Source organism: Struthio camelus, chromosome Z, assembly GCF_040807025.1.
Source record: "Struthio camelus isolate bStrCam1 chromosome Z, bStrCam1.hap1, whole genome shotgun sequence".
NCBI classification, from domain to species: Eukaryota; Metazoa; Chordata; class Aves; order Struthioniformes; family Struthionidae; genus Struthio; species Struthio camelus.
In genome coordinates this window covers 57869840-57895130 of record NC_090982.1, presented here as the reverse complement: position 1 = coordinate 57895130, position 25291 = coordinate 57869840, and the positions used below count along the sequence as shown (strand labels likewise).

Here is a 25291-nt window from a genome sequence, read left to right as displayed (position 1 = left end):
TAAATTCTTCTCATATTTTGACATCTCAACCCTCAGATGACCAAGATCAGTTTACTGGAAAGGACAACTGTCAAGTCTTACATATTCAAAAACATAAATCTTGTTCCATTATGAAAAACAATATAACTTTAAAAAATATTTATCAGATTAAGATAACACTTCTAAATGAAGAGAACAATACTGCAATAACAGTTAAGGATAATTTTTTCACAATTATATGCATGGCTGTAAAAATGTCTAATTTTTAATTGTCCAATTAAAAAAAGATTATTTTAAAGAAACGGATGCTGCTATTTAGATATCTTTGATATGAGCTACCTCTGAATATCATAATATTTTATATTCTGATAGGGTTTATAAATACAGAATACCTAGCAAATGGGATGGGAATTAACAAAAGACACTTGGCTGTTCAATACTATGACAAGCTTCTCTGATTTTACCCAGATGAAACAGCCAGGTGATCTTTTTATGACAGTTCCTCCCTTCTGCTGATTCACAGCTTCTAAGCACTTGGCAAAGGGCAGCCTTCAAATTTCTTCCCAGGATGCTCTTCCAGCTCCTCTGTCCCAGGAAGCACCCTTCACACTTCATTATTAAACCAAGGATGTGAGTGTTTATGTGATAAAAAAGGGAAAGCAGAAGGAACTAAGGAAAAATGGGAAAGAGACAGAAATGAAAGCACAGAATACAAAACCCTCGAGCTAGTCTGTGCCTTTAGGCACAGCCCCGAGCAAGGAGTAGACCTAGGACACTTTTTGCTGATGACACCACCCTACGTAATACAGTTTCCTCTCCTCTCCCCATTGCTCAGGGGCTGGCAATTTGCCTTTGGCACACCCAACACTGAGCACCATCATCCAGCACTCCAGCGGCACGAGTGCAGCACAGAGGAGCTAAACAGGGGTCCAGCCTCTGCACGAGTAGGGTATGCTAGGCTGCAATAAAAGAGGTTTTCCTAGTCAAGCGCAGTCATGTAATTCACGGTCTCATCTCCTGCTGGCTGTATGCATGCACACCCTCAGTGGGGAAGGGGGGGAGGTGTAAATCAGAAAAACTTGACTGCTTCCAAAGCTTCCCTATGCATGCCATGGCAGTTCGACTCTCTCCCTGTTTTAAAGTACTGACCTCCTCAGCAGGGACTATTTACAGATGTGACTACTGCAGTACTGCCATCTTCCATATGACTAGCTAATTAACCGGCAAGCTGAACATAACTCAAAGAGCATGCTAGAGATAGCCAAATATTTGCCCAACGATTAGGAAACACTAGTAGTTGAAAGTAGTTAAGAGATAGCAAACGCTATTTATGCTTTCCACTTGATTTTCCTATTTTTATCAGGCAGTTTTTTGTTTTGTTTTGTTTTTTAAATAGATACAAACAAAACCCCATATGTGAGCAATTATAAAAACCAATTTAGAGCATGTCTGTGCAGTACAGAGGTGCTCAAACGGACCTGAAGGTAAAAGAATCCCCACTAACCCTGAAAGTAACACGGACGCACCAGTGCGTGTTGCAGTGGTTTCTGACTGCAGGTGTACCACTGCACACCAACATGCTACAGCGCGTGCCCAAAAACATTTGCACAAAAGTAGTCAGCACTAACTAGCCTGGGCTGACAATTCTTTGCATATGTAGGTCATTCTCTTCAATGCAGACTTTTGACAAAGTCTTTCCAGAAAAGGATTTAGACTTCTCTCTCTTTCCCCCCAGCACGTCCCCCCAGCCGCCTACGTTGGCGGCTTCTGTTAATCTCACTCAGAGCCACCTAGTTCTTCCCATTGACTGAACATGAAGCTGGGAATTGCACAAGGCAGCAGTGTTATTAATAGCAAGGGATGCAATACATATAAGCAGATGCAATAAAGAATTTATATTCTTGAAAATCAAGCTCTGCATTATCAGCAAGGAGCACAGAACTGCAAGACATGCGCCTGTATTCCCTAAAAAACCACAGGGAACCCTGCAATAGTTCCTAAACTTCCAGCGCTCTGGGTAATGAGCTGTCTAGATATGTCACTAGTCATGAAGTAGGTCTTCATGGTGCCAAATATTTTATGCATGCAGATTAAGAAGTATTCCCAAAGGCAAAAGTTACAATCCCAGGACATAATTTTTGTCCAGGGAAAGGACAACATTTTCATCAGTTACAGTAGTTCAAATACTCCAATTCAGATGTGAATGTTCCAAAACTCTAATTAATATTTCAGCAGTGTTGATTTCTACACAGGTCCATTTTTATGGGCTAATGGTCAGAGTAGACAACAAAAAGGTTCATGACCTTCGTAAAAATCTGTAAAAGCTGTATAACCTTGAGCCCCATCTACTGGTACCTAATCTATTAACACACATAGAGAAGGCACTGTTTGTGTTACAGAGGAGTACTGCAAGAGGTCTTCTATACAAGCCTACATAGAGACTCATTTGAAGTGCTTTTTTGGTGTTTGGGTTGTTTTTTAAAAAAATTTAGCCTGGTCACTAAATAAATTCTTTTGTAACACACAGTTAAAATATTTCCAAATAAAGCCAAAAAAACAGAGTACAGATATTTTAAAGACTGTATTTGTTTATGAAGCATTTGACTTAATACTTGTATTCCTAAGATGATATTGTTATTGTCTATACCACCAAGTTGCCTTTTCCCTTTGACTTACTTATCTTAGGCTATCATTTTGAGGACTCTGCTGTCCTTCGGCTTTTGTGCTAGAATAGCTCCCAACTAAAATGGTGGTAGACCACTTAAATCCTCTTGCCGCGCTACTAGAGAAACAGACTACATCATTCCCATTTCAAATGGCCACATCACTGCTAAAGAGTGAAGAGTGACAAGCTAAATAAGACCCTGCTGAAGTACAGCCAAAACACCAGCTTCCATTTACATAATTGCAGAGGGAACACTGAAATAAATACCTAGGTGTTTAGGTGTTCAACATTTAAATTTTCACAAACTTGAGAAGGAATGTGTGCATCTTCCTATAGTGTTAAACAGACTCTGTTTTTTGTTACTTTTGTTATGTGTCTTTTCCTTAAAGCAGTATTTAGAAGATCCAGATGATCATGAAGACCTGACAGACCATAACATCCCAGATACTAGCCATTATGTTCATGAAATATCGAATTCCTATGGCTCATATAATACAAGTACTCACCTTCTCTTTACTTTCTGCCTTTTATGAAGAGCAATAGCTTAATCTCTTTGTAAAAAAAATTACATATATAAATATATATATTTTCTTCTGAGGATGGATTAAAACATTTGGAATTATATCTGCTTCAAGAAGTTGTACTATTACATTATTCAGTGGTTTTCATTGCAATTTTTAAGCTTATTCACTATGTACACCTTAGTTATTTTTAAATGAAAAAGGCATGTAATTCTAGCACAGAAAATGACTATTTCTGCCTAGCAAAAGCCTGTAATCAGTATGATTTACTATCTTACTTTTAAAACTTCAGTAGTTAAGAAGTTAATGAAAGAAATGGGAAATGGCTTAAAAATAACTGTAGCATAGCTGAAATCAATGAAGTATAAAACCTCTGATTTTGAAGCACGAACATGTGAAACCTGTAGGTCTTAGAAAGAGCTTGAAAGAAACACCCCTTCAGGTACTGAACACAAAACTAAGTATAACTATCCTATGTGTCCAGCAATTTGATGATCTGTTATTTGATGATTTGAGGTTTACTAACTTTGATGACCAGGGGGGTGGTGGCAATAACAAAAAAAAAAAAAAGAAAAAGAAAAAAAGAAAGAAAAGAAATCACAATAGCCCCCTAAAGAGGAAGTTCCTTCTTTTGGATTTGTCAAAGGTCACATTCCTCTTCTCTTCTTTCAGATGTATGTTATAACTCAATTTTATTTAAATTCTGTGAATACATTCCTGACTTTTCTCCAACACAGGAGAGAGAGGAGAGAGACTTTCAGCTTGCTCGAGAAGGATGCTGCTTGTATACACCTCCTCCTAACTTCCACAGGTGCCTCCTCTGTGGCACTAATCCCTCTCACTATTTCTTCTTAAAAGGTCACCATAGCACAAACATCACCAGTAAAAATGGGGTGAGCTATTCAGATATGGTACTTGCTGTAGACCATCTTCATGTAGTCAGTATCCTGGTTACATTAACCAGCTCAAAAACACGAAAGACCTCAAAGAGACACATAAGAATACAGCTTGCCCCATCGTAACATAAAGCAGCCTCATAATTAATCTGAGATGAAGGAGGTTAAGAACATTTTCTTTCTTAAGAAATACTTATAATCGAAATATGAGATATTTTTATCATAGAAAAAAATAATCCAGAAAGTCCATGACAAGCCACAGTTTTGCTCACGTCCACTGCTAAGTCAAAATTCACCTTTGCCGTTTTCTGAGAACCGCACAGACACATATAACCTGGCACTTGAGCTGCAGCAAATTCAGCTCTATCATCATACTCAAGAGTATCTTGACTTTACTATAGTATTGCTTGATAATCTAAAGCTATTCAATTTACTTTCAGTCTCTTTTCTTATGGTTACACAGGCATTTTCAAACATAACATTCATATTTTTTTGGTGATCAATGAGTTAGACAGATGCTCACTAACAGTACTGTATAAAAGGTGATGGGAAGTACTACCCAGTACAACTTCCTCACAGGTACAAGTCATTAGTCATTTAACAATCAAAACTTTGCAAAATTCATGTGAATAAAATAAAAAAGCAGAAAAGAGCAGCAGATGTTTTAAGATTCTGTTCTCTGTCAAAAACCTGGGGCCAGGCTCAGTTGCTGCAAATCAGAGCTGCTCCAAAGATGCCCAAGAACTGGTCTCTGGCATTCAACCAGAAGCAAACAGGGCACCTTCTGAAAACAGCAACTGCTGACAGAAGGCTGCGGAGACAAAGCGTAAATAACCTTAAGTTATTTTTCCTCCATGACTTGTTTCCTCTAATTCTCTGCTATCACTATTCCAACAAGAATGTTCTGCCAACTTTTTTCCAGTAGGTCTGAATAAAACCGTTAGCCTAAGATCTCTCTTTTATTCTAGTTTTACTCTGACAGCAAGTGTCCATGTAAAAAATCTTTTTACAGTTTGACATTTTATAAAGGGGTGGGGGGGGGGGGGAAATGACACCTGCTATGTTTCAGTCAGGTCTCCTCATCCCCTTTCCCCAAAAAGCCAGGTTAAAGAAAAAAAAAATCTATACCTTTCAATCTGTTTTCACCTCTTGCTATAGTTCAAGACCAGGCTTTTTTTTTTTTTTTTAATCTTTAAGAAGAAATAAAAACTTAGCTTCATCTGTTTCAAGAATCAAGGAGATTAATGTAAAGTCCTCGGAACATGCAATCCCTTCCTCAGTTTGTGCAAGAGATTCCCCAAGGGCTTTCCTTCTTAATGCTCCACTATTTTTAAGTGTTAATAGACACAGTTTTCTTAATACTATTTAAGCATGAAGCACCTAAAATATTTTGAAAGTGGGAGCTCAAGAAAAACGCATAGCTCCTTATCTTCCATTGGTAGCACACAGATTCTGCAAATAGGACAAAGAAAGAGGCTATGACAGGTTGGAAGGTAAAGGCATCTCAGAAGTTCCTCATGTCTCTCATTCTAGAGAGGAGACCAAGATTTCTCCCCTGCAAATCCTTTTCTTTAAGGAAAAACCATGCACTAGAGCTTAAAACTTAAATGAATTCAGCTTCTTCTCCAAAACGTCTATTACAGATTTATCATTTCCTGCTCAAGACTCCCCTTTCAGTCTCTGTCTGTCAGCTCAAGCACAATGTGGCGACAGCACAGCTTTTTCTTCCAGACAGAAGAGCTCTTCCCAATGCACTAGAAGTTCTGGACGGCTGGACACATTTGAATAAAAGGGAACAAGGATCTGAGCCTTAATCTTCAGCTTCTCTGAGAAGCGCTCAAAGTCTTCACTGACCTTCAGTTTCTCCCAGTGAAAGATACTGAATTATAAAAGCTTTTATAGTAGAAAGAACAATATTATGGTGCTGACCACTATTATTTTGCTTGCCACGTAGGATTCTAAGAGGGGCGAGTGAGCAGCAGCTTTGCCTGGTTGACCTTTTGCCATTTTTCCTTAATTTTCCTGTTTCCCTAAGACACAGCCTTTCCTACCCGTTGGTACAGCTAACCACAAGTTCTCATCTGCTTGAGTTTGTATTACTTTTCCATCTTTCACTCATGCTTTCTGAAATGCAACAGCTTGTGACTTTCCAAATGCTACTGCAAAGTGTCACACAAGCCTTTTCCTTTAACTAGATCATTCCTCTCCTTTCATACCTCCACTTTCTCACCCTTTCCCATCACACCAAACATACGTCACTTCTCTTTATTTTTAAAGCTCTTGAAAAGGATCTCACTAGCAAGAAGTCCAGCTGAACCTGCCATGTGTTTGAAAATTCAACACCAAAGGACTGTGTGTTTCGTTCTCTTCTATGTTGCCCTTTATCCTTGGAAAGATATTCTTGAGAAGTTCAAGAAAGCTGCCTTTTTTTTCTTCTCCTCCAAACTCTTCCTTAAAACTTGCCTTGTTGCACCACAGCGCTGACCTTTAGTTACACCAGAGAATCACTAATACTACAGCCCCTTTGACCATTATTGCCCCACAATTCGTTAGGCTGCGTGTTGATCTATCTGTGTTCAAACAGCATTTTCTCTTATTCCTGGCTTGTAAGGTTTTGAGATTCTTGTTTTGTACAGTCAGCTATATATAGTACAATGGTTCCAGGTGGTACGTCCCTGGACACTGAGAGCAGAGGTACTTAAAACCAGTGAGATATTTTTAATCTAACCATGGTCTTCAAAGACTTGCCATATAACCTTGTGCCATGGCACTGGTTCTGCTGTGATTCACTGTATTTTCTTACAAAAGGAGAAAGAGGCTTCTTACTCCAATTGGAAACCTTAATATTTGCAAAACAAATTCATACTGTAGATAGAAGTCATAGGAGCAGCAATAGGATAGCTGCACAATTGGAAAAAAATCAAGCCAATGGCTTGGAAAAAGCAACAACAACAACAATAATAAAAATAGTCACCTTATTGCAGTCAAACGCACTATGTAGGAGTAACAGTTCTATTAGATACACTAACCTGTCTGTACACCTTATGCCACCAACGTAGTACCAGCAGCACTGCTATTGTTTCTGGACCCAAATGAAAAGGTTCAACTGGATGGTATGCCCTTAATTTTGGGATCTCACACTGATGTACAATTGGCTGGGAGATAATATTTCTGAAAACATGCAGGAATCTAAACATTAACACTAAATATAATTTCAGATTGATGACTTCTGTGAGAAAGTGTTGATGTTTACATCTCATAGCACATTTTGCAGAATTCACTGCATTGCAGGATTATGCCTTTTTTAATTCTAAATTCTAGTGAACACTCTCACTTTCTAATGAAAGCAATCAAAGCAAAGGCAGTGAAAACTTCCCAGAAATGCTCAGCTTATATGACCTACATTTATTCATTTTTCAAGTAGAAGAAACACTTCATATGGAACTAAGAGAAACACAGCTCAAAATCAATGGTCAATAATCAAGACATTAATTAATACATATTTTATTACTCTTCTTATGCAGATTGCTATATACCGATCAGTTCTGTTTACATGCAGTTTTATTAATAAATCAGTGTAGCATGCATTCATTCTACTGGCTAATTTCCTCAAAACTAATTTCTGTAGGCAGAGCCCAGTGAATTGAAACGCCTATAGTTTTTGTGAAAAATATAATAGCACTTCCCATTAGTTTTAAAGATCAGCTGCTTTCCTGTACAAAATATCTAATTTCTTACTTCAGCCAAGAAACAGGGAGGCTTTAAATTAGATAATTAATTATTAGAAAATGTCTCGTCTTCTCCCAGAGCGTAACCAAATGAATCATCAATTCACTTCATTTTAATTTCTTCCCTTAACACTCATATCAGCAGAGTTGTTAAACCCTTTGCATGATCACTGAATCTTAAAGTCTGTAAATCTGATCATCTAAGCAGGAGGTTTCCATCTGAGATCTTGTGCCAAATCCAGACTGCATTTTAAAATGCAAACTCGTAACTTCATACCTATATACTTAGAAGTTGTAGTTTTCTGTTATAATCTGGAAATTGGACATTTCTAATACCAATATCTTCAGGAGGAAAATGTTCACTGAGAATCTCTATACACTGTTATCCTTTTTTCCCCATTTGTATTTCATAAACAAACATTAAAAAGTTAATAATAGAAGTAAATCTTTGTTCTTGGGTTCTTACTGCCAGCCCACACAGCCACAGGACTATAAAATGAAAACTGCAGAACAAAACAAAACAAAAAATACTTAACATTGAAAATTTCAGCATATGTTTAATGTTGTTTAGTCTACTTTATTCATAATAAGCAACAATTATAAAGTGAAAGAGGAAAAAAAAAAGAAAAAACACCAGATGCACCACGTAGCAGATCTTAAGATTTTATTTTTGCTAGCACGTACCTAAAACACCATCCCATTCTTTACATTAAAAGGTGATAAACAAACCATTGCTCTCTGCAGAACACTAATTGAACAACACAGTCTTAATCTCACACAGCTATTCAAAACTGGGCTTACAAGGTATAGGAGTCTTCGTGCTGACCTTCCAGGAAGGGTCAAACCTACGGAGGTAACTCATCTTCCCACCACACATCGCAGTTAAGAGCCTGGTTGCATCTTCTCCATAGCCTCCCCAGGGGCACTGGGGGCTCCCTACAGCCACCCCTTCCCCAGGCAGAAGGGGGTGTCAGGCAGAAGTCAGAAGCCCTGACCGCGCAGCCTCTCCACACAGGTCAAGTGCTCCAGCCTCTGACCGGCTTGCTGACCCTCCCCTGAGCTTCCTCCCGTTTATCGATGTTTTTCCTGTACTGGGGCCTCAAACTGGATGTAGTATCTAGATGTGGTCTAATGACAGTCGACTTGAGGTGGACAATCCCCTCCCCAATCTGCTGGCTGTGCTCCTGCCAGTACAGCTGGGGGTGCTGTTGGACTTTGCTGGTCCCAGGGCACCCTGTGGGCTCACACTCAGCTTGCTGCCCACCAGGACCCCCAGGACCTTTTCCACAGAGCTCTTCCCCAGCCCCCCACTCCCTGCCTGTCCTGTTGCAGGGGGCTTTTTCTGCCCAGGGGCAGGACTTTGCATCTGTCCTTGTTGGCTTCCATAGGGTTCATGCCAGCCCATTGCTCCAGCCGGCATAGGTCCCTCTGGATGCCAGCCCTGCCCTTGGCTGTATCGACCAGTTGAGCTTGGTGTTACCCGCAAACTTGATGGGAAAGCACTCTGTCACCTCCTCCAGGTCACCGATAAAGGTGTGAAACAAGGCACGTCCCAGGACAGACCTCTGCAGTACTCTACTTGCTGCTGGCCTCCAGGCTGATCCGACCCACAGCCACTGCTCTCCAAGTCCTGCCATCCAGGCAGCGTTTTACCCATCTAGCTGTCCACCCATCCAAACCAGCACTGCCCAGTTTGGATACGAGAACACTGGCAGCGTCAGAAGCTTTGTTACAGCCCCAGTAAGTGACACTCTCAGACACACCTCATCTTGTCCTATGCACCCACAGCGGTTGAGTTCTCCAGTCACCCCAGCAAAGTGTTCACCCACTGCTGGTTACTCCCCTCCTTGAACCCTTTTACTAGGGGCAGAGGCCTGGCAGACCTTGTTTGTGAAGACTAAGGAAAAGGCAGCATTTAGTGTCTCAGCCTTATCTCTGTCCTCTGTCACTAAGTCATCTGCCCCATTCAGCAACAAGCCCACATTTTCCTTGCCAGGTCTCCCCTGTTAGTACCACTGGTACCCAAATGGATGAGCAACAAGGGGTAAGTCTGAGGGCTGGAAAAGTCTCTGCAGCATCCCAAATTCAAGCACCCAAGATAACAAGTCAGGCCAGCCAGTGCCTCCATCCCTGGCAAAGGAGAGTCTCTATCACTCTCCTTTTCCTTGTGTGGACACTTGGTTGATGCTCAGCCGGCTCTGTTGCCTACCCCCTCACCCCTCCAAAAGGTAGGCATCCTCCTCACATGTTTCCAGGGCTCTGTACCTGTGAGTGCAGAACCATAGAAGGAGCCTTAGATAGGACAACAGTAGTGACAAGCTTCCCCCACCTTGGAAGTTTCCATCCACTGCTCCTTTGAAGGTCGTCCTCCAGATTCCCCTCCTTTCTTGCAATGCAGGGCTTGAGCTGCTGGCATTATGGGGTCTCTGCCAAGACCCTTTCGATCTCCTGCTTGTCCTCCCAGATGATGCATAGCCTGCTCACCTTCTCCCACAAGTCCTTCACCTGGGGACATAGTGCTCTAAGCAGAGCACACCTGCAGCAGCCAAGGTCACCACTGTCCCAGCCCCAGGGGAGGCCCCTTTCCACCCTACTCTGACAGTTGCTCCATCTCTGTCACCTGCTTCAAGCTCTGAAGTAAGTATCTCTAAGATGAATCTTCCAAACTTGGAATCTGTCCTTTAAAAGGACAGATACTATGTACATGCACACATTATATGAAGATCAAAACAATTTTTTTTTGCTACTAAGCATTTTTACAAAAGCCAGTTTCAGCTCTGAGAATTGTGGATAGGCTCCCAACCTTGCAAGAAGGGAGTGGGACCAGGAGTCTAAGGCTCTTGTAGCCCCTCATTCACCTTTGCCAAATCTGAACCACAGGCCTGGCAAGTGAACCACACTCTCCCAAGAGTAAACAACCGACTACAACAGCTCTACCAACACATTAGAAAGGTAGTGATTTTCATTTCAGATATACATTGCATTATTCAACTAGCTTATTGAAAAAGGGCGATTTCAGCACTTAGTGTTTTATTTAAATGCTGGCAAGCAACCCAGACCAAGGGCTCTAGGTCAGACCATAAAGAGACTTGCAGCAATTAGGACATAAGTACACCTAACTCACTGCTGACAGTTTTCTTTTTTGCCCATGACTTAAGAGTCCAAATCTGAAAATGTAACTTTACAACCCAAAATTTCAGAGAGGTTTTGGCCTATTCTCTAAAAGGTGTTCTGCAGCTGCTTCCCCAAGGTTCTATGAAACCATAAAATCCTAAACTATATTTATAATAAAAAAGGCACATCTGATTTGAAGATTTAATTACCTGACTTAGACATGAAGTGACAGCTTGCAATATAGATAAAGGTTCTGGCAAAGCCAAAGGAATAAATATAAAGGAAGCTCTGGCATAATGCTATTCTGCCGTATTTACAAGCAGTGTCTTTGAGTTATTAAAATCAAGAGAAGGCACAAAAATTCAGCTTTCTGAAAGAGCTAAAATTTAAGAGCAATCTATTTTCAACATCAAACTTGGAGTAACGTCTGCCAGGGTTCTTGGCATTTGAAATATCAAGTGGAAAAAAACAAAAATCCAGAGGTTCAAGTCAGTCCACCACTAGGGGGAAAAGGGGGATAAAATAACAGTCTGTAGAAAAAGAAGCAGTAGTTTAATGTACAATATAAATCCTAAACATGAAAAACACTTTCAAACAACACTCCATTTGGCAAAATAAAGCCTTTTGTCTGCGTTTCCTGCCCTAATTGTCCTGCGATTGCAGCTGATTCTAGTCCTTGGCCATTAGGGTCTGTTAACATTGACAATTTTCAAAACTATGAGAAGCTTTCAATTTACCAGGAGAGTTCCAAGAAAAGAAAAAAACTTCATGGTCTTGTGCAGAGTAAGAAAGTATGATCTCACGAAAACCATAGGCTTGAGGGAGAGAGGAAAAAAAAACAAAAGAAAAAAAAGCAGGCAAGTAGGAAAGAATAATACCTCTCATCACAAAAAAAAAAAAATCCCATTACTCTTCCAGACAACAGTACATATAGTCTAAAAATGCAAGGTAGTTAGTGGAAAAACAAATAAGTTCATTATATAGATACCAAGGATATCTAATGAGCAGAAATGCTGCCAGAAAATTTTTGGAAAGCCTGAGGTATCTCTATTGAATGCAGAAGCTCTTTTTCTCTAGAAACAATCATCTCCAGTCTTCACTTTTTGGTGAATATTGTAAAACAAAGACTATATAAAGATCTATCTTGCATTAGTACTTTCAGATACATTAGAGTAAGCCAAAAACAACCATAGCAATTGCATGATGTACCATACCTCATTCTCTCCACCTAATGCATCTCTTTTGTAATTCATGATACTGCCATTCAGAAGAAGACCACCTATGAACTTGGTTAGGATCCCATGGGGACGGACCTATTGCTACTCCAAGAACAACACTGGCAATATAGCTCAGAAAAACCCCGCAGAGATAAAATTTCTTCCCAGTCTCCATTTTCACCAGGAAAGTAAGAAAGGTGTATTTAGTTGTCACCCTTTTCAAGGCACCCTTCCCTTCCCCCACCCTTTTCCGTTTGGACAGCAATAGGAAGTACATGGGATATGACTTTCCCGCCTCCTTTTTCAGCCACCAGCGAAGCACTTCTCCACTTTTGTCTCGGAAGCCTTCAGCCTGCTCCCCGAAGCCCAAATTCCAGGGAAAGTCCACATGGTCGAAGAGCAGAGGCGACCATTAGCACTATTCCACCGCTCAGTGAGGGTGTGATCCAAAAAAAGTTAGTATTTTTAAAATACATCAACTCAGAAAAAGTACTTTCTATAAAACCAATTTCAGCAGATATACACTACAGCATGTAATGTACTAGAACAGTAATTTGATGTCTTTATGCTGTTCTCTTTCAAAGAACAGATGTAATATGTCTAAAATCTTCAGTAATTTTACTGCCGTATCTTAACGGAAAAATGGGCAGAATGAAACTATACCTTTTCTACAGAAAATTTAGTCCAAGTTCCTGTACTAAAGGCCTTTAAAAACTATTCCAACTGTTACAAAATACATACACCATGTTGTAAACAGACTAGGCATTGCAATAGGAATTTTAAAAGCTTCTAAAACCTTGTTCTGAAAATGCAATAGAAATGAAGGTCTCTTGCATATATATATAGTAATAAAGTGAAAAAACTGAATAGCATTAACAGAGTTTCCCTGAAACAGCAATTCCAGATGATTACCTGTTTGCGAGATCCCTGCAACTCTGTGAGCAAGTATTACCCCTATACTAACACCTCACACACACGCTATTAAATTGGCAAGCAGCTGCAACGCTTGCAGCGCGGGAGCTAGCATTAGAGAGATCCATTATGGCTTTTACCAGATATAAGTCATCAAATCTCATTATTTCCCTTAAAGAGAGATGCCTTTCTACGAGATGTATTGACCTTTATTTTCAGACTTTAGGGATGCTCTTTGTGTTATCAGGAAGGTACATACACTTCAAGAAAGAAAGGGGGAAAAAAATCATGAAAGCTTGATGTGACACAAGAGACAAGACTGCTATGAGAGATGCTAGCATAAAGTATTATGAAAATCTACCAGACTAGAATATTTATGGGGTGAAAGACTAGCCTCCTGAACCTCCAAAACTTCTTGTATTTCTTGCTGCAGTTCTTCACCTCTGAAGAAGACGCTGTACCAGCGGAAAAGCTTAGTTCAGGTAACCAATTGTAATTATATCTGAATGATCTTTATTCCAGGATATTCCTCCTTCCCTCCCCTGCTTTAAATGGAAAATTCTAGCTTGTTTTTAAAATTTTATTCAAATTTTTCTTTAAGTATAAGGCCATAAGCACAGATTCATTATTGAAAAAGAAAGTAAAGTACTTATTTTTAGCTATTTATTGCTTTATATGGAAATTAAAAAAAAGAAAAAGAAAAAAGAAAAAAAAGTAGCAGACTCATTGGTGTTTCAGACCCAGGGAAGAGACACAGCTCCCACAGAGTTCATGCACGAAGCTGGGCTGCAGGGACTTTGTGACTTGCAAATACCACAGCACTGCCTGTCAAGTCATTTACTCGCTAAAAGATGCAGTTTTTGTACAACTGAATCCAGTAGCTAGACTCAATATGCTCATGAAGGGCAAAGGAGATTCTAAAGAAACAACTAACTGGAATATTTTGCATCAATATTTTGAAGAGTTTTCTTTTTTGGCTCCTCGAGTAACTAAAGCATTTAGTGTTTTTTTTTCCCTCCCAAGTGTAAGTGTCAAAAATAACTGACAAGAAAATAAATATCTCCAGCTGAACAACTCAGTTGGACTGCTTGTTTCTCTTTCTGTTCAGCCTTCATAAAGTAAGACTGAATGGAAGGGACAGAACCACGTCTAATCATCAGCGGTTTTAAAGCAGCTTACTTGCTTAGAAATTACCTGAAAGCACGGGAAGAAGTGCTAAGGAATGCAGCTCCTCCCGCTCTACTAAGAGCATAAGAGGAACGCCTGATCCTTGCTTACTTTGTGTGGCCAGGGAACAGTGATCTTTATCCATAAGCTAAATATTTGGCACAAAATACTTAGGGAAAGAAAACACTATAATCTGTCCTCATCAAAATAACCTCTCAGGACAGTTTAGCTAATCGGCATCAGATCTGCCCCGGGATGGCAAGGCAGCACACAGAGATTCAGGACTGGAAGAGGGTGGCAGAAGCACAGGATTTACTTCTCCGCGCTCACACCACGGCAAAGCAAACACATGTTGAAAGGAATACAATGCATATTAACAAGCCTGATTTTTATATCTGGTCTCCATGGCAGGTGATATATAGCTATACACATGAAGTAAGGAGAAACTTAACTTTTTAGGTCTTCGGGTAGGGTAGACGAGTGAGCTTGTATCACCACTCAAAATGCTTTAAGTTAATCTGTTTGACTCTGCACTGAACAATAGACTTGGGACATGCATACAGCCATCGATAGTCAGTAAGTACTTGGAGGTGCAAGTCCAGAAATGTACCTTTCAGCAAAAAAATGCCTAAGCTGCAGATACTTTACTCAGTGATAGCTGCACCCTACAGAAACCGCTTGAGACTTGACATGGAGGCCACATCCAACTGCCCCATGCCACTCGCTTCTGCCCGTTCCCATCCCCTTCCCTGCCCTGGTGCTGGGGCTTGCTGTGTGCCAAGGCAAGTCATGCCAGGAAGCTCAACTACCTGACAATTAACTTTGCAGACAAAATAATACTTTTCTGACAGTGAATTGCTCTGCGTAAGACCATCACCAGCGCTGGCACTAAGGAAGAGTCTTTCAGTAGCAAACAGCAACTAGACTGGCCATACTATCCAATTTAGGAAGTATAAGTTTCTGCAAACTAGATCCGTGCTTCATTCTTTCAGTGGCCAGGAGGCTGCATCACCATCGGCTGGAGCCACACCTTTTACTATTCTACTTTTACTCAGGCTCAGCATTTTAAATGTATATTAGTACAGAATTATCCAGATGTAACACTTAACTAGAAAAATAAAAACTGGCAAAGAGGTTAAAGCGGTATGACCTGTGGGACTATACTAGAGAATAATCAGATAGCAAGCCTGGATTAAAGGGACTGGTTGTATGCAATGATACCAGCAGTGATAGAAGCTGTCATATGTGAAGGGGAGATGGACATAAAGATATAAATGTTAAAAATAAAATAAATCAAACATCTTTTATTTTCTATTTTTCACACTTACGCACGGTATACAAAAGTCTTATCTGAAAGTATTTCCTGTATTGGCTATGATAGCTACACTACTGTAGAAACATAGGGACATGAGTAATCACAGGGCAGAAATTACTGTTATTTACCCACTGCTGTCACAGCTCTCCATAATTATACAGGTTGACCCAGCTTCTTGACAATGACGGGAAAAAAGTAGTTTTTGTAGAAATTTTGTCAGCCTCTCAACATAGAAATGTGGCAAAAAAATTACTGCAGCTAAAAACTGACAAAGTAATCAGCTCTTTCAAGTTCTTTTGCGTCTCTGCCAAAAAGTTACTGCTGGAAGAATACTCAAAGATAAAAATGTCCTATGAGCCTAAGTTTTAACTTTAGCCTAAAGTATGGCCACATCTAGCTATGCACAAATCACTGTGCCATTCAAAACAGAAAACAATTAAGGAAAAAACAGCTTGCAAGGGGAGTGGGATAGGAAGAAGGAAAGAAGGTTGACTGCAATACTCTCTGCTCTGTACTGAAATGAAACTAGCTGGGGGGACACACCAGTATTTCTATAAGGGAGCAAGAAGGAAGCTGCTTTGCCCCATACATACCATATCATTAGAAAATCAGCCATACCCTATTGTCATTACAGACAGTGAAAAGAGCTCAGAATTGCTAAAAACAAACTAAACCACAGCTGCAAACGTCCTGCTCCCACGAGGCTGCGACTTCCCATACACTCTCCAGCACCACAGGGCCACAGAAGAGCGGCGGTCCCACAGCTCCCCCTCGCACCCTTCGTTTTTGGGCTTGGGCACGCAAGGCCCTGAGCTCAGTGCACACAACGCATCTTCCCTGGCGCCCTTTATCACCAGTCATCTGCTGCTACTCCGTGCTAAGTTCTACTACATCAAATATTACAGCCAAAACTGTAAATTCTGAAAATCGAAAAATTGTCTTTCTGCAGCCGTGAGTGCTACAGTTCAGATACTCCAGATATCCTTTTTCTCTACTTGGTTCAAATGGAGATAGATATTTCCTTTTGTATTTTAAATAAGTTCCTCAGAACCCTTCTAGTAGTGAAGGGCATTAGCGTACAAGTGGCACTTTAAAAATGAGTTTGGTGGGACGGAGTGAGGAATACTACTGAGAGTCTCGAAACCAGTTTTAGAAATTCATTGCTTTCAGTGCAGTTTTTGTTGAATACAACCAATTTTGCTTTGAAGCACTGAGTTTTGCATCCTAAGTTCACAGGATGATCAAATCTTATTTAACATTACTCAAACTTTTTTTTTTTTTTAAAGTCTTTTAAGAAGTATCAGACCAGACATACGGCAGTATAAGTGAATGTACTTCCACTATATACTTGCTGAAAACTGTGTACATACTATATAGTGGATATACCCAACTCCTTCCACCCACCTCCTTTAAATAGGAAAGGTGTGTAGGTCCTCCAGCATATGACAGCACTTTAAGGTTTTCAAGTTTGCAAATTTTAAGGTTCTTAATATCTGCTATTCAGGTTTGAATTTCTCAACTAATCTCCCATTTTCTACTATGGGAGAATTAATCCAAAAAGGATTAAACTCACATTCTCACCATGAACTTGGTTTTAAAGTTGAGATAAATTAATACAGTTGTGATGTTCAACCCATGTTCTTTCAAACTTGATGCAGCTAAGCTTCAAGCATGCTTCAGAAAAGCCCAATATCACTTGTAATGCAATCCTGATTATCCTTTAAGATTTCGGAAATGCTCTTGTGATTTGTGTAAGTTTGAAATGTGTAAATACATAGAAAACAGAAAAGAGCAACACGCTAACTCTTATGTAACTGACAATGAATTTGAGAGTAACACAGATTTGTTTCTCAGTCTTGCAGCCTTGTAAGGTCAACTTTTTTAGAGCCAGATTCTGATACCTTACTTATGTTGAACATACGTCAGGCTACGAGTTTGTCATTGCCACAGCAAAACTACGTGCTGTATATAACAATTCATTAAAACGCATACCTCTTAATGGAAAGTGACTGTCTTTCAAAATAACTTCCAAAGAGGATGATTTCCTTGATTTTCAACTGGATGGTTATTGGAAAAATGTTGGGGGGGAGGCGGTGGGGAAGGATAATAAAGTGCCCTTTTTCATTATGTTACCATTGATATACAGCGTTACATGAAATGTATCTTCTAAAAAAAGAGACAAAAGATTTAAACAGGACACAGAAAGAAGAAGGTTGGAGAGACTTAAAAAAAACCAAAAAACAAAACAAAACAAAAATAACCAGTACCACTAAGACTATTCCTTCCAGTTATAACCATACATGGCTTGACACCAAATGCTGTCCTAGGCTGACCAGACATACGCAGGATGCTATACTATGGCTGCTATACGCTTTCTGGAGGCTATAGTAGCAGTCATGGAAAATCAATTTGAATACAAATGTAATTTGTTAAAAGAACAGTGAAAGTCATTATGCTGGGTCACATTGTCAGCAGTCTGCACAGAAGCAGATGTTGTCCACAGATGCAAAAACGTTCAGTAACACAGAAGAATCTTGGTCTTAAAAAGTGTCAGTGATATTTTTGGTCTTTCAGTATAGTTATATGTGAATGATTGTGTTGTGCAATTTACCTCTCTTGTTTCTCAGCACTTCTGCTCCCTGCAGCTCATTCCAGCTGCAGTAAGAAGCTTTATAGAAACTTCTGTGCCTCAGAGTAGAGCGAAGGTTCCCAGAGTAATGGAGAGAAAGCAACATCTTTGAAGTAGTTCCCTAGAAGTCCTCAAATACTTTATCTCAGGCTCACAGGACATAGACATAAAATAAAGAAAATGAAGCTAGGTTTGTCTGGTTTTGGCAAGGTCAATATCATTTTTAGGCAGACCACACATAACAATTCAGCAACAAGCTGACTGAAAAAGCGCGATACAAATTAAGGATCAGTTCCACAATAAATACAACTCAAATGGTGAAATCTTATTCACAAGATCCTGTTGCAAACGCATTTAACACATGCGCATTGAGTATTCTGATTTGCTATGCACTTGCAGTTCCGCTGCTGTAGCTGATCAGCTCACCCCATCCCATGAGGTAAATCTGAGGACTAAAACAGCCATCAGTTACAAATTATGTTTTCCTTTCATTTGATCTCATAATCTTTACCGACTGTTCCGAAACCTATTGGCAATGATGTGCTTTACCTCACACACATTTTCACAGCAAATCTATGTGCTCTTCTTCAAATACTGTGGAGTTTCACTGTAATGGTATTGATTCAACTGAAATATGCATTACCAGTATAAATTTAGGAAGTGGTATACCCAATATGAGATTCAATAGTTACTGAGAATTGGCTACGCTTGAAAATGTTTCCACAACTTTGCCTCTTCAAATCATTACTGTAATACGCTAAAGAATATTCAGAAAAACAACAAAAAACAAAGTTATCTAAAAATAAAAGTTAAAAAAAATGACTGAAGTTGTTCCAGCCGTCTATGTTAAAGTGATGCTTGGCATTTAAAAACTAACAATAATGCAAGTTAGACTACCCCAGCTAAAATGTTTGTTTGCAAGGTTTCACATAACAAATCTTATTTGTTTTGCTTTTCAAAAAAAAAGGGGGGGGGAGGGGAACTAAGAAGCCTACATTACTGCTATGGGCAAGATGCATTATATCTGCTCCCCCAAAAGAATCTCTCGTAGTCACTGCGCCTACTGTCTGTCCACTACAGGGGGGAACATCAGATTGGCTCGTGTTCAGATTTGACCAGGGAACAGCAACAGCAGCAAACGTTAACCCTTACAGCCATGTTGAAATAAATATAAGAGGACATCCGTTATGAAAAAGGCATCTGCATCTTTCTTGCAAGATGAGGATTAGACACTGCTGCACCCTTGAAGCCTAGTTTCATCATACATGTGCATATAAACATATTTCTCAAGATCAAACTCCTGTACCAGTGCATGAGATTGCAAATTTATTACACTGGCCACAAAGAATAAAATTCTAGTCTTGCACTGGGATGACTTTTTCATCATCTCTCTCTCTCCTCCTCTTCTCCCCGCCTTTTTTTAAGGGCTTGCCGATACAGTATACATGTATTCCATAGATAAAAAATTAAAAAGTTAAGATATGATAAATCAAAAGGAATTTGATTTCTGTCATTACTTTTCAGAGCCGCAATAAAAATGAACAGTTAGTATTTTATAATAAATAATTTTCAGGGAAGCATATCTTCGTACCAACATACATAACCAAAAAAAACCCCAACAACCCACCCACCCCTCCTTCATCTTTGCTGTTCTTTAATGGCAGACCTAAAACACAGAGCAGGAATGAAATATATGGCTTAACTTCAACCTGCAGTTGGAATTTACCCAAAAAGAAATGAGAAAAGAATCGGCCGCTGCAGAGATGGCACCAGCACAGGTTTTCATTATACATTCATTATTCTCCATTATACAGATGGACTAATAGGCACACAATTTTCAAACAGTGCACAAAAAGTTTTGTACTGTTCAAAAACTGATCTCTGAAGACTTCCAGTTACTTACAGTGCTTACAATCATCATAACTCTGAGAAGGTCTATTAAAAGTGAATGCTACGACAGTGAGCAAAATTAACCCACTCTATCAGACCTGTCGAGCAGCATTTTATTCAGCTTCAGCATAAAAAAAAAAAGACTCGATACAATTTTGTTCTGTTCCTTTCTGAAGCCCATGGACAAACTTTCAACTAAACAATTAGAACTTTAGTAATTGCAGAACCAATGGATTATTTCTTTCTATTTCACTTGCTGTAGAAAACCTATAAAGCTCTCCTTGTTGGTGAGTTACCTAAAAACATTTCAACATCATAGACTTAAATGAAAAAATGTCTTAGATGTGAACCGTTCGAAGTCTTACAGAAACCCAATGCAAAGTATTTATGACATGTCTAGACTTTGTGTCAGATACACCGTCTTTTGCTTAAAAGACTTCAGGCATAAACTGCAGGTACAAGGACAGATTGCATAAGCTATCACATGCTCGCTGCAACTGTGCGAATGTTATTGGATTTTGAGAAGCCACCGTGATGAATAATTTAAGAGCTAATAAAATATTCAATTTTACTGATACATCGGTTTCATTTTAAAAATAAAAAAAAATACGAATAAAGACAAGACCAGCTCCAAAAGTTAAAGAAATCAGCCGGTCCCTCATTAGGATAACAGCTGTTCTACTAAGCTTCGGGAAGATCCTACCAGGACTAAAAGAGGTCTTTAACGCGAGATTTTTTTTTCCCCCCCTTGTACCACACGGCAGGACGAAAACAGTCTCTGCACAGCGGCACCGCTTGCAAGTTTCTCAGCCTCAGAGGACGAAGAGGCTGCTGCGGGCGCCGCCGGTCGGGCAGGGGCAGGGGCGCGGCCGCCAGCCCCGGCTCGGGGCACCCCGCGGGGGGGAGGTTCCGCGCCGCGGGACGCGCGTGGGGCGCCAGCCCGCCGCGCGCGGACGGCACCAGCGCCGGCGAAGGGGCCGCTGCGCCGGGTGCGCCCCGGGACGGGCGGGACGGGACGCGCGGAGCCCGCGCCTCGGAGCGCGCCGCCAGGGCTCCGCCGTGCGCGCACAGCGGGCAGGGGCGCACGCCCACACTCAGACACCCTCCCGGCCCCCTGCCGCTCCGCGCCCGGCGGCAGCCGGCGGAGCCCCCGCGCCCCCAGCCCTCCGGCAGCGCCGCGCGTAGCAGAGCGCCGCGCGTAGCAGAGCGCCGCGTTATCCGCCTGCCGCCGCCCTACGGCGCGAGGACAGTGACAGGATGAGCCCTTGCAACTTTCTTTAAAGCTAGGAGAGAAAAATCCATCTGTGATACGCCGGGTGAAGCACGGGTTTTAAATGAAAATAAAGAGCGCTACTCGAAGAGCTCTGAAGTTGTTTTTTTTTTTCCTGGGGTTGTTTTTTAAAGGGGAGGGAGAAGGGCTTGCATGCATGTTTCCGATGAAGGCTGCCCCAGCTCGGGGGAGGCAGAAAGCGGGGAGGCTGACAGAGCTGTTCATTGCCACAGCGACACGAAAGCCCCTGGATGCGCCTGCAAAGTGTTCCGCGCCTCGCTGGATCTTCAGCACCGACCTAAGAGCCGCCAAATGAAAGGGAGGACCGGGAGGGGAGATGTGGACAGCTCTGCGGATATTATTAAATCACCCCAGCCGCTCATCTGGATTACATTTAAGCTCTCACGGCATTTCTTCCCCCACTAATTAAGAGCGCAGTTTCTAAACAGAACATGCCCGAGCACGGCTCCTTCCCTTAGGTTTTTAAAACGTAGGGGCAAGCAAAACGATTTTTTTTTTTGGGGGGGGGGGTGAGGGGGATGAGGAGGGTAAGGGAGAGAAGCAAGCCCGCGCGGGACGCGCCGCCAGCCCCGGCCGCCGCCGCTCACCTCGGGCGCGGCGCGGCGCCGCCAGGCCCCCGCAGAGCACCAGCCAGGCCAGCACCGCGCGGCTCATGGTCCTCCCGCCGCGATGCCTCCGCGCGCCGCGCCGCGGCCAAGCGCCCCTGGGCGCGCTGCCTCCGCCCTCGGCCCGCGCGGCTCCTCCCTAGCAGCGGCGGCGGCGGCGCAGGGGACGATATCCCGGAACAGGGCGGCACGGCGCGCCGAGCGGGGGCCGCCGCCGCGCCTCCACCATGGCCGGGCCGGGCGGGACCGGGCGGGGCGGGGCGCTGCCGCCGGGCTGCGCGCACCGCACCGCACCGCTGCGCGCACCGCACCGGCTCGGCGCCGCTCTGCGCGCCCCGAAGCGGCTCTGGCTGCGGGGGGGAGGGGGCGGGGCCGGCGGCCACACCCTGGCGCTGCCCCGCCCCCTCCCTCCACCCCCCGCCGGTGCCCTCCCCGGGGAAGGAGCGGGCGGGGGCCAACGCGGGTCCCACGGCTGGTTTTTGCCCTCAAACTTTTTGTTTTGCAGGTGTGCAGGGCTGGCGCTTTGCGCCGTTTGAATGGCCCGTTCCACGTCCTTTTTAAAGGTGCAAACAGCCCAGGGACGTGCAAGATCCTGCCACCGGGGGTACGGCGCAGAATTTAAGTATTTATCTTCCCAGCGCTGTGAGCTGGCGAGGGTAGATGCCATCCCGTCTTTCATAGCAAGGAAAGCAAAGCAAGAACTGAGATTGCAGAAGCAGCCCAAGGTGCAAGAGAGGAATGTCCTGTGTCAGAAACACCACATATAAATATATATGTCTGCCCACATGTATACACATATAAGAGTGAAATAAGCACTAATTGTGCAGCGGGAACGAAAAGGATCTTCTGAAATTGTATTTGCATCCCCTCTGCATGCCCTCATAGGGAAAAAAACCACAACATTATATCAAATGTTAATGTAATTGCTCAGTGAGGACACATTATGCTGTTAAAAGGCTTTTCTACAGATACAACTGAATCCATGGCCAGGCTTTCTTACATGACAGCAAGGAGAGACATCACAAAACAGGAAATGACCTGTTAAGTCCTCTACTCTGCTGGCTACCATTTCACAATAGTTTTCAATATTTCATTTTATAAGCTCTTTGTCTACCATTAAATGCCTGTAAGTGGCAGGGTGACAGGCCTTCCTTAAAGCTCCTATTTTATTTCTGAGCTTGCAATTAAACACATTTTTCTTTGACGTTTTAAAGACTTAAGTTTCAACATATTGCATAGTGAGGAGAGAATTAAAAGGATCAGCCTTTTTGTATTGCTTAAAATTCTGAGAAATAACGTTCCTTTACCCGGCGCACCCAGCATCCCAGAGCACTTCCTACTGGCACCCAGAGCAGAGACGCATGCTAAGCACTTGCTTCATCCACCACCGAAGTGCAAGCCTCGCTGGTGGGATGTAGCCACTCTAGTTGTGCAGACCAAAATTGAACAGCAGGTTAGGACAAGGTGGAAAAAAAAAAAGGGAAAAAAATAAAAGAAAAAAAAAAGAAAACCTCCTCTACTCTAAGGAAGCTCAAAGAAAGAGGGAAGCATGGGCTCTGGCCCAGGGTATCTAGCCAGATATACAGTAACTGGGAGAATTCACCAAAACTTCATCGTGCCTTCACTGCTAAGCATGCTAGCTTACTTTATCTGGCAGCCCTTGTGCAGGCTACAGCCATGCCTTCGCTTTGCTGCACTAACATACTCTGCAATTACATCACTACTTCTACAGCAACTTGGATTTTACTCCTCAGTCTCCATGCCAGAGATCTCCCCAAAGAACTACTATCTGAGAAGAAAATACTTTTTTCCTGGAGGGTTGCTTTACTATCAATACAGAGATAGCAGGAATTCAGGAAGCCTTTACAAAGCTTCCGATATTAACGCATCATTTCTCAACAGCAGTGCTAATTTTACTGCTTATCTTTAGTTTACAACCAAGGATCCAGCTGTCATAATTATAAGGCAAGCTGTGCTTTAGCTGCTGTGGCAGCCCAGCATGCATGCACCCCCAAGTGGCAGGCTTGCCTTTTTTTATTTCCCTTGAGGGAATAATCCCGTACTGCAGCCCCTCTATTTCCCCAATTAGGATAAAACTAAAGGGCCTAACTCCATTTGGTACTTGGAAGCCTTTTTCTACGAGATCCTATGACTAGCAGCTGCTTAAAATGACACAAAAATAGCTTCTTCAAAGCAAGGCATTGTTTATTCAGCCAAAAGGAATGAAAAGACAAAAAGGCTTTTATGTTTGGTTCTTACCTAAAGTGCAATGCTTTTTTGTTTTCATGTTTTGAAAAAGTCTTAGTCAACCAAAGTCTTTCCATCTTCCCACCCAAGCGCATCAGGCTGCTCCTGCATCTTGCTTGGTGCCCCTTTTGCTGGGCTCCTCTCCAAATGCTGCTCCCCTCCGGCTCATTCACCCGTATTTCGGGAACCCCCAGACCAAGGTGGGGGGAGGGGGAGAGCATCCTGCTAGAGGTGCCCTTCACCCAGCACCTTCGTCCTCACAGGGGAGCCTTGCTCAGCACAGGGCAAGGCAATACCCTGCCCAGCTCGGGGCAGCAAGGATGGCTCAGTGATGCAGAGCCTTCTCTCCTCCCAAGTCAAACGTAGTAACTATTCATAGCAACATTTTCACAGTACCAATTTTCTAGTATTTGTAAGCCGAATCTATGTACGGTGCTAGCAAAAGGGATATCCACGACTCCTACTGAACCAGCCTGCAATTCCTCTGCGAGGGCTCAGCTGCGAGTGCTGTCGTCGGAGGCCATAAATGCAGTTGTCGGGGCTGCAGCATGGCACAGCACTCCCACCCAGTGTCTTTCTTTGTCCTTTGTTTGAAAACAGTGGATTTTGTTGTTTGTCCTGTGCATCTTTCTTGAAGCAACTGCTTTACGTGACTGTGGGAAACCTGACTGCTGACTCTACCACCACTTATGAATATTATAGGCACGCAAACTTATTCTCTTACAGAAAACGCCAGGATCCAGGTCATCTTGAAGGTTCCCTTTCCCTTATTTGCTTACATATCTAAAAATCCTCAGTGACTGTCGAGCAGCATAGGCACTCGGCCGGAGCAGGGATGAGGCAGGAGCGAGCGCACGAGCCGCTGCGGCCAGAGCAGACACCCTCGCGTTGGGAAGCAAAAGGCGCAAGTCACACCACATCACCCCCTTCCAGCGTGGCATCGCTCCCTTTCCTGAGCAGGAACCCTCGTGTAGCTCCTTGTAACCTTGTAATCACTGATGATATTTTTCGCTTTCTCCTATATATTTTAATATACATTAATATTATTTTTATATGTTTTAATATTTATGTGGAACGCAAGATCCCACCTTGTGTCATGCAAATTCATGGTGTGC

The 25291-nt window shown here is 42.2% G+C and overlaps 1 protein-coding gene across 2 annotated transcripts in view; it reads right to left on the bottom strand.

The window, feature by feature from the left end:
* LOC104144888 (EGF-like repeat and discoidin I-like domain-containing protein 3) overlaps positions 1–22064 on the bottom strand; it is a 254672-nt gene extending 232608 nt beyond the window's left edge. For both annotated transcript variants that reach the window (XM_068928088.1, XM_068928089.1), the window contains exon 1: positions 21912–22064. In XM_068928088.1, coding sequence (XP_068784189.1) covers positions 21912–21978 — 67 coding nt within the window. In that variant the 5' untranslated portion in view covers positions 21979–22064. The remainder of the gene's footprint in view (positions 1–21911) is intronic.
* Between the last annotated feature and the right edge of the window lie 3227 nt (positions 22065–25291).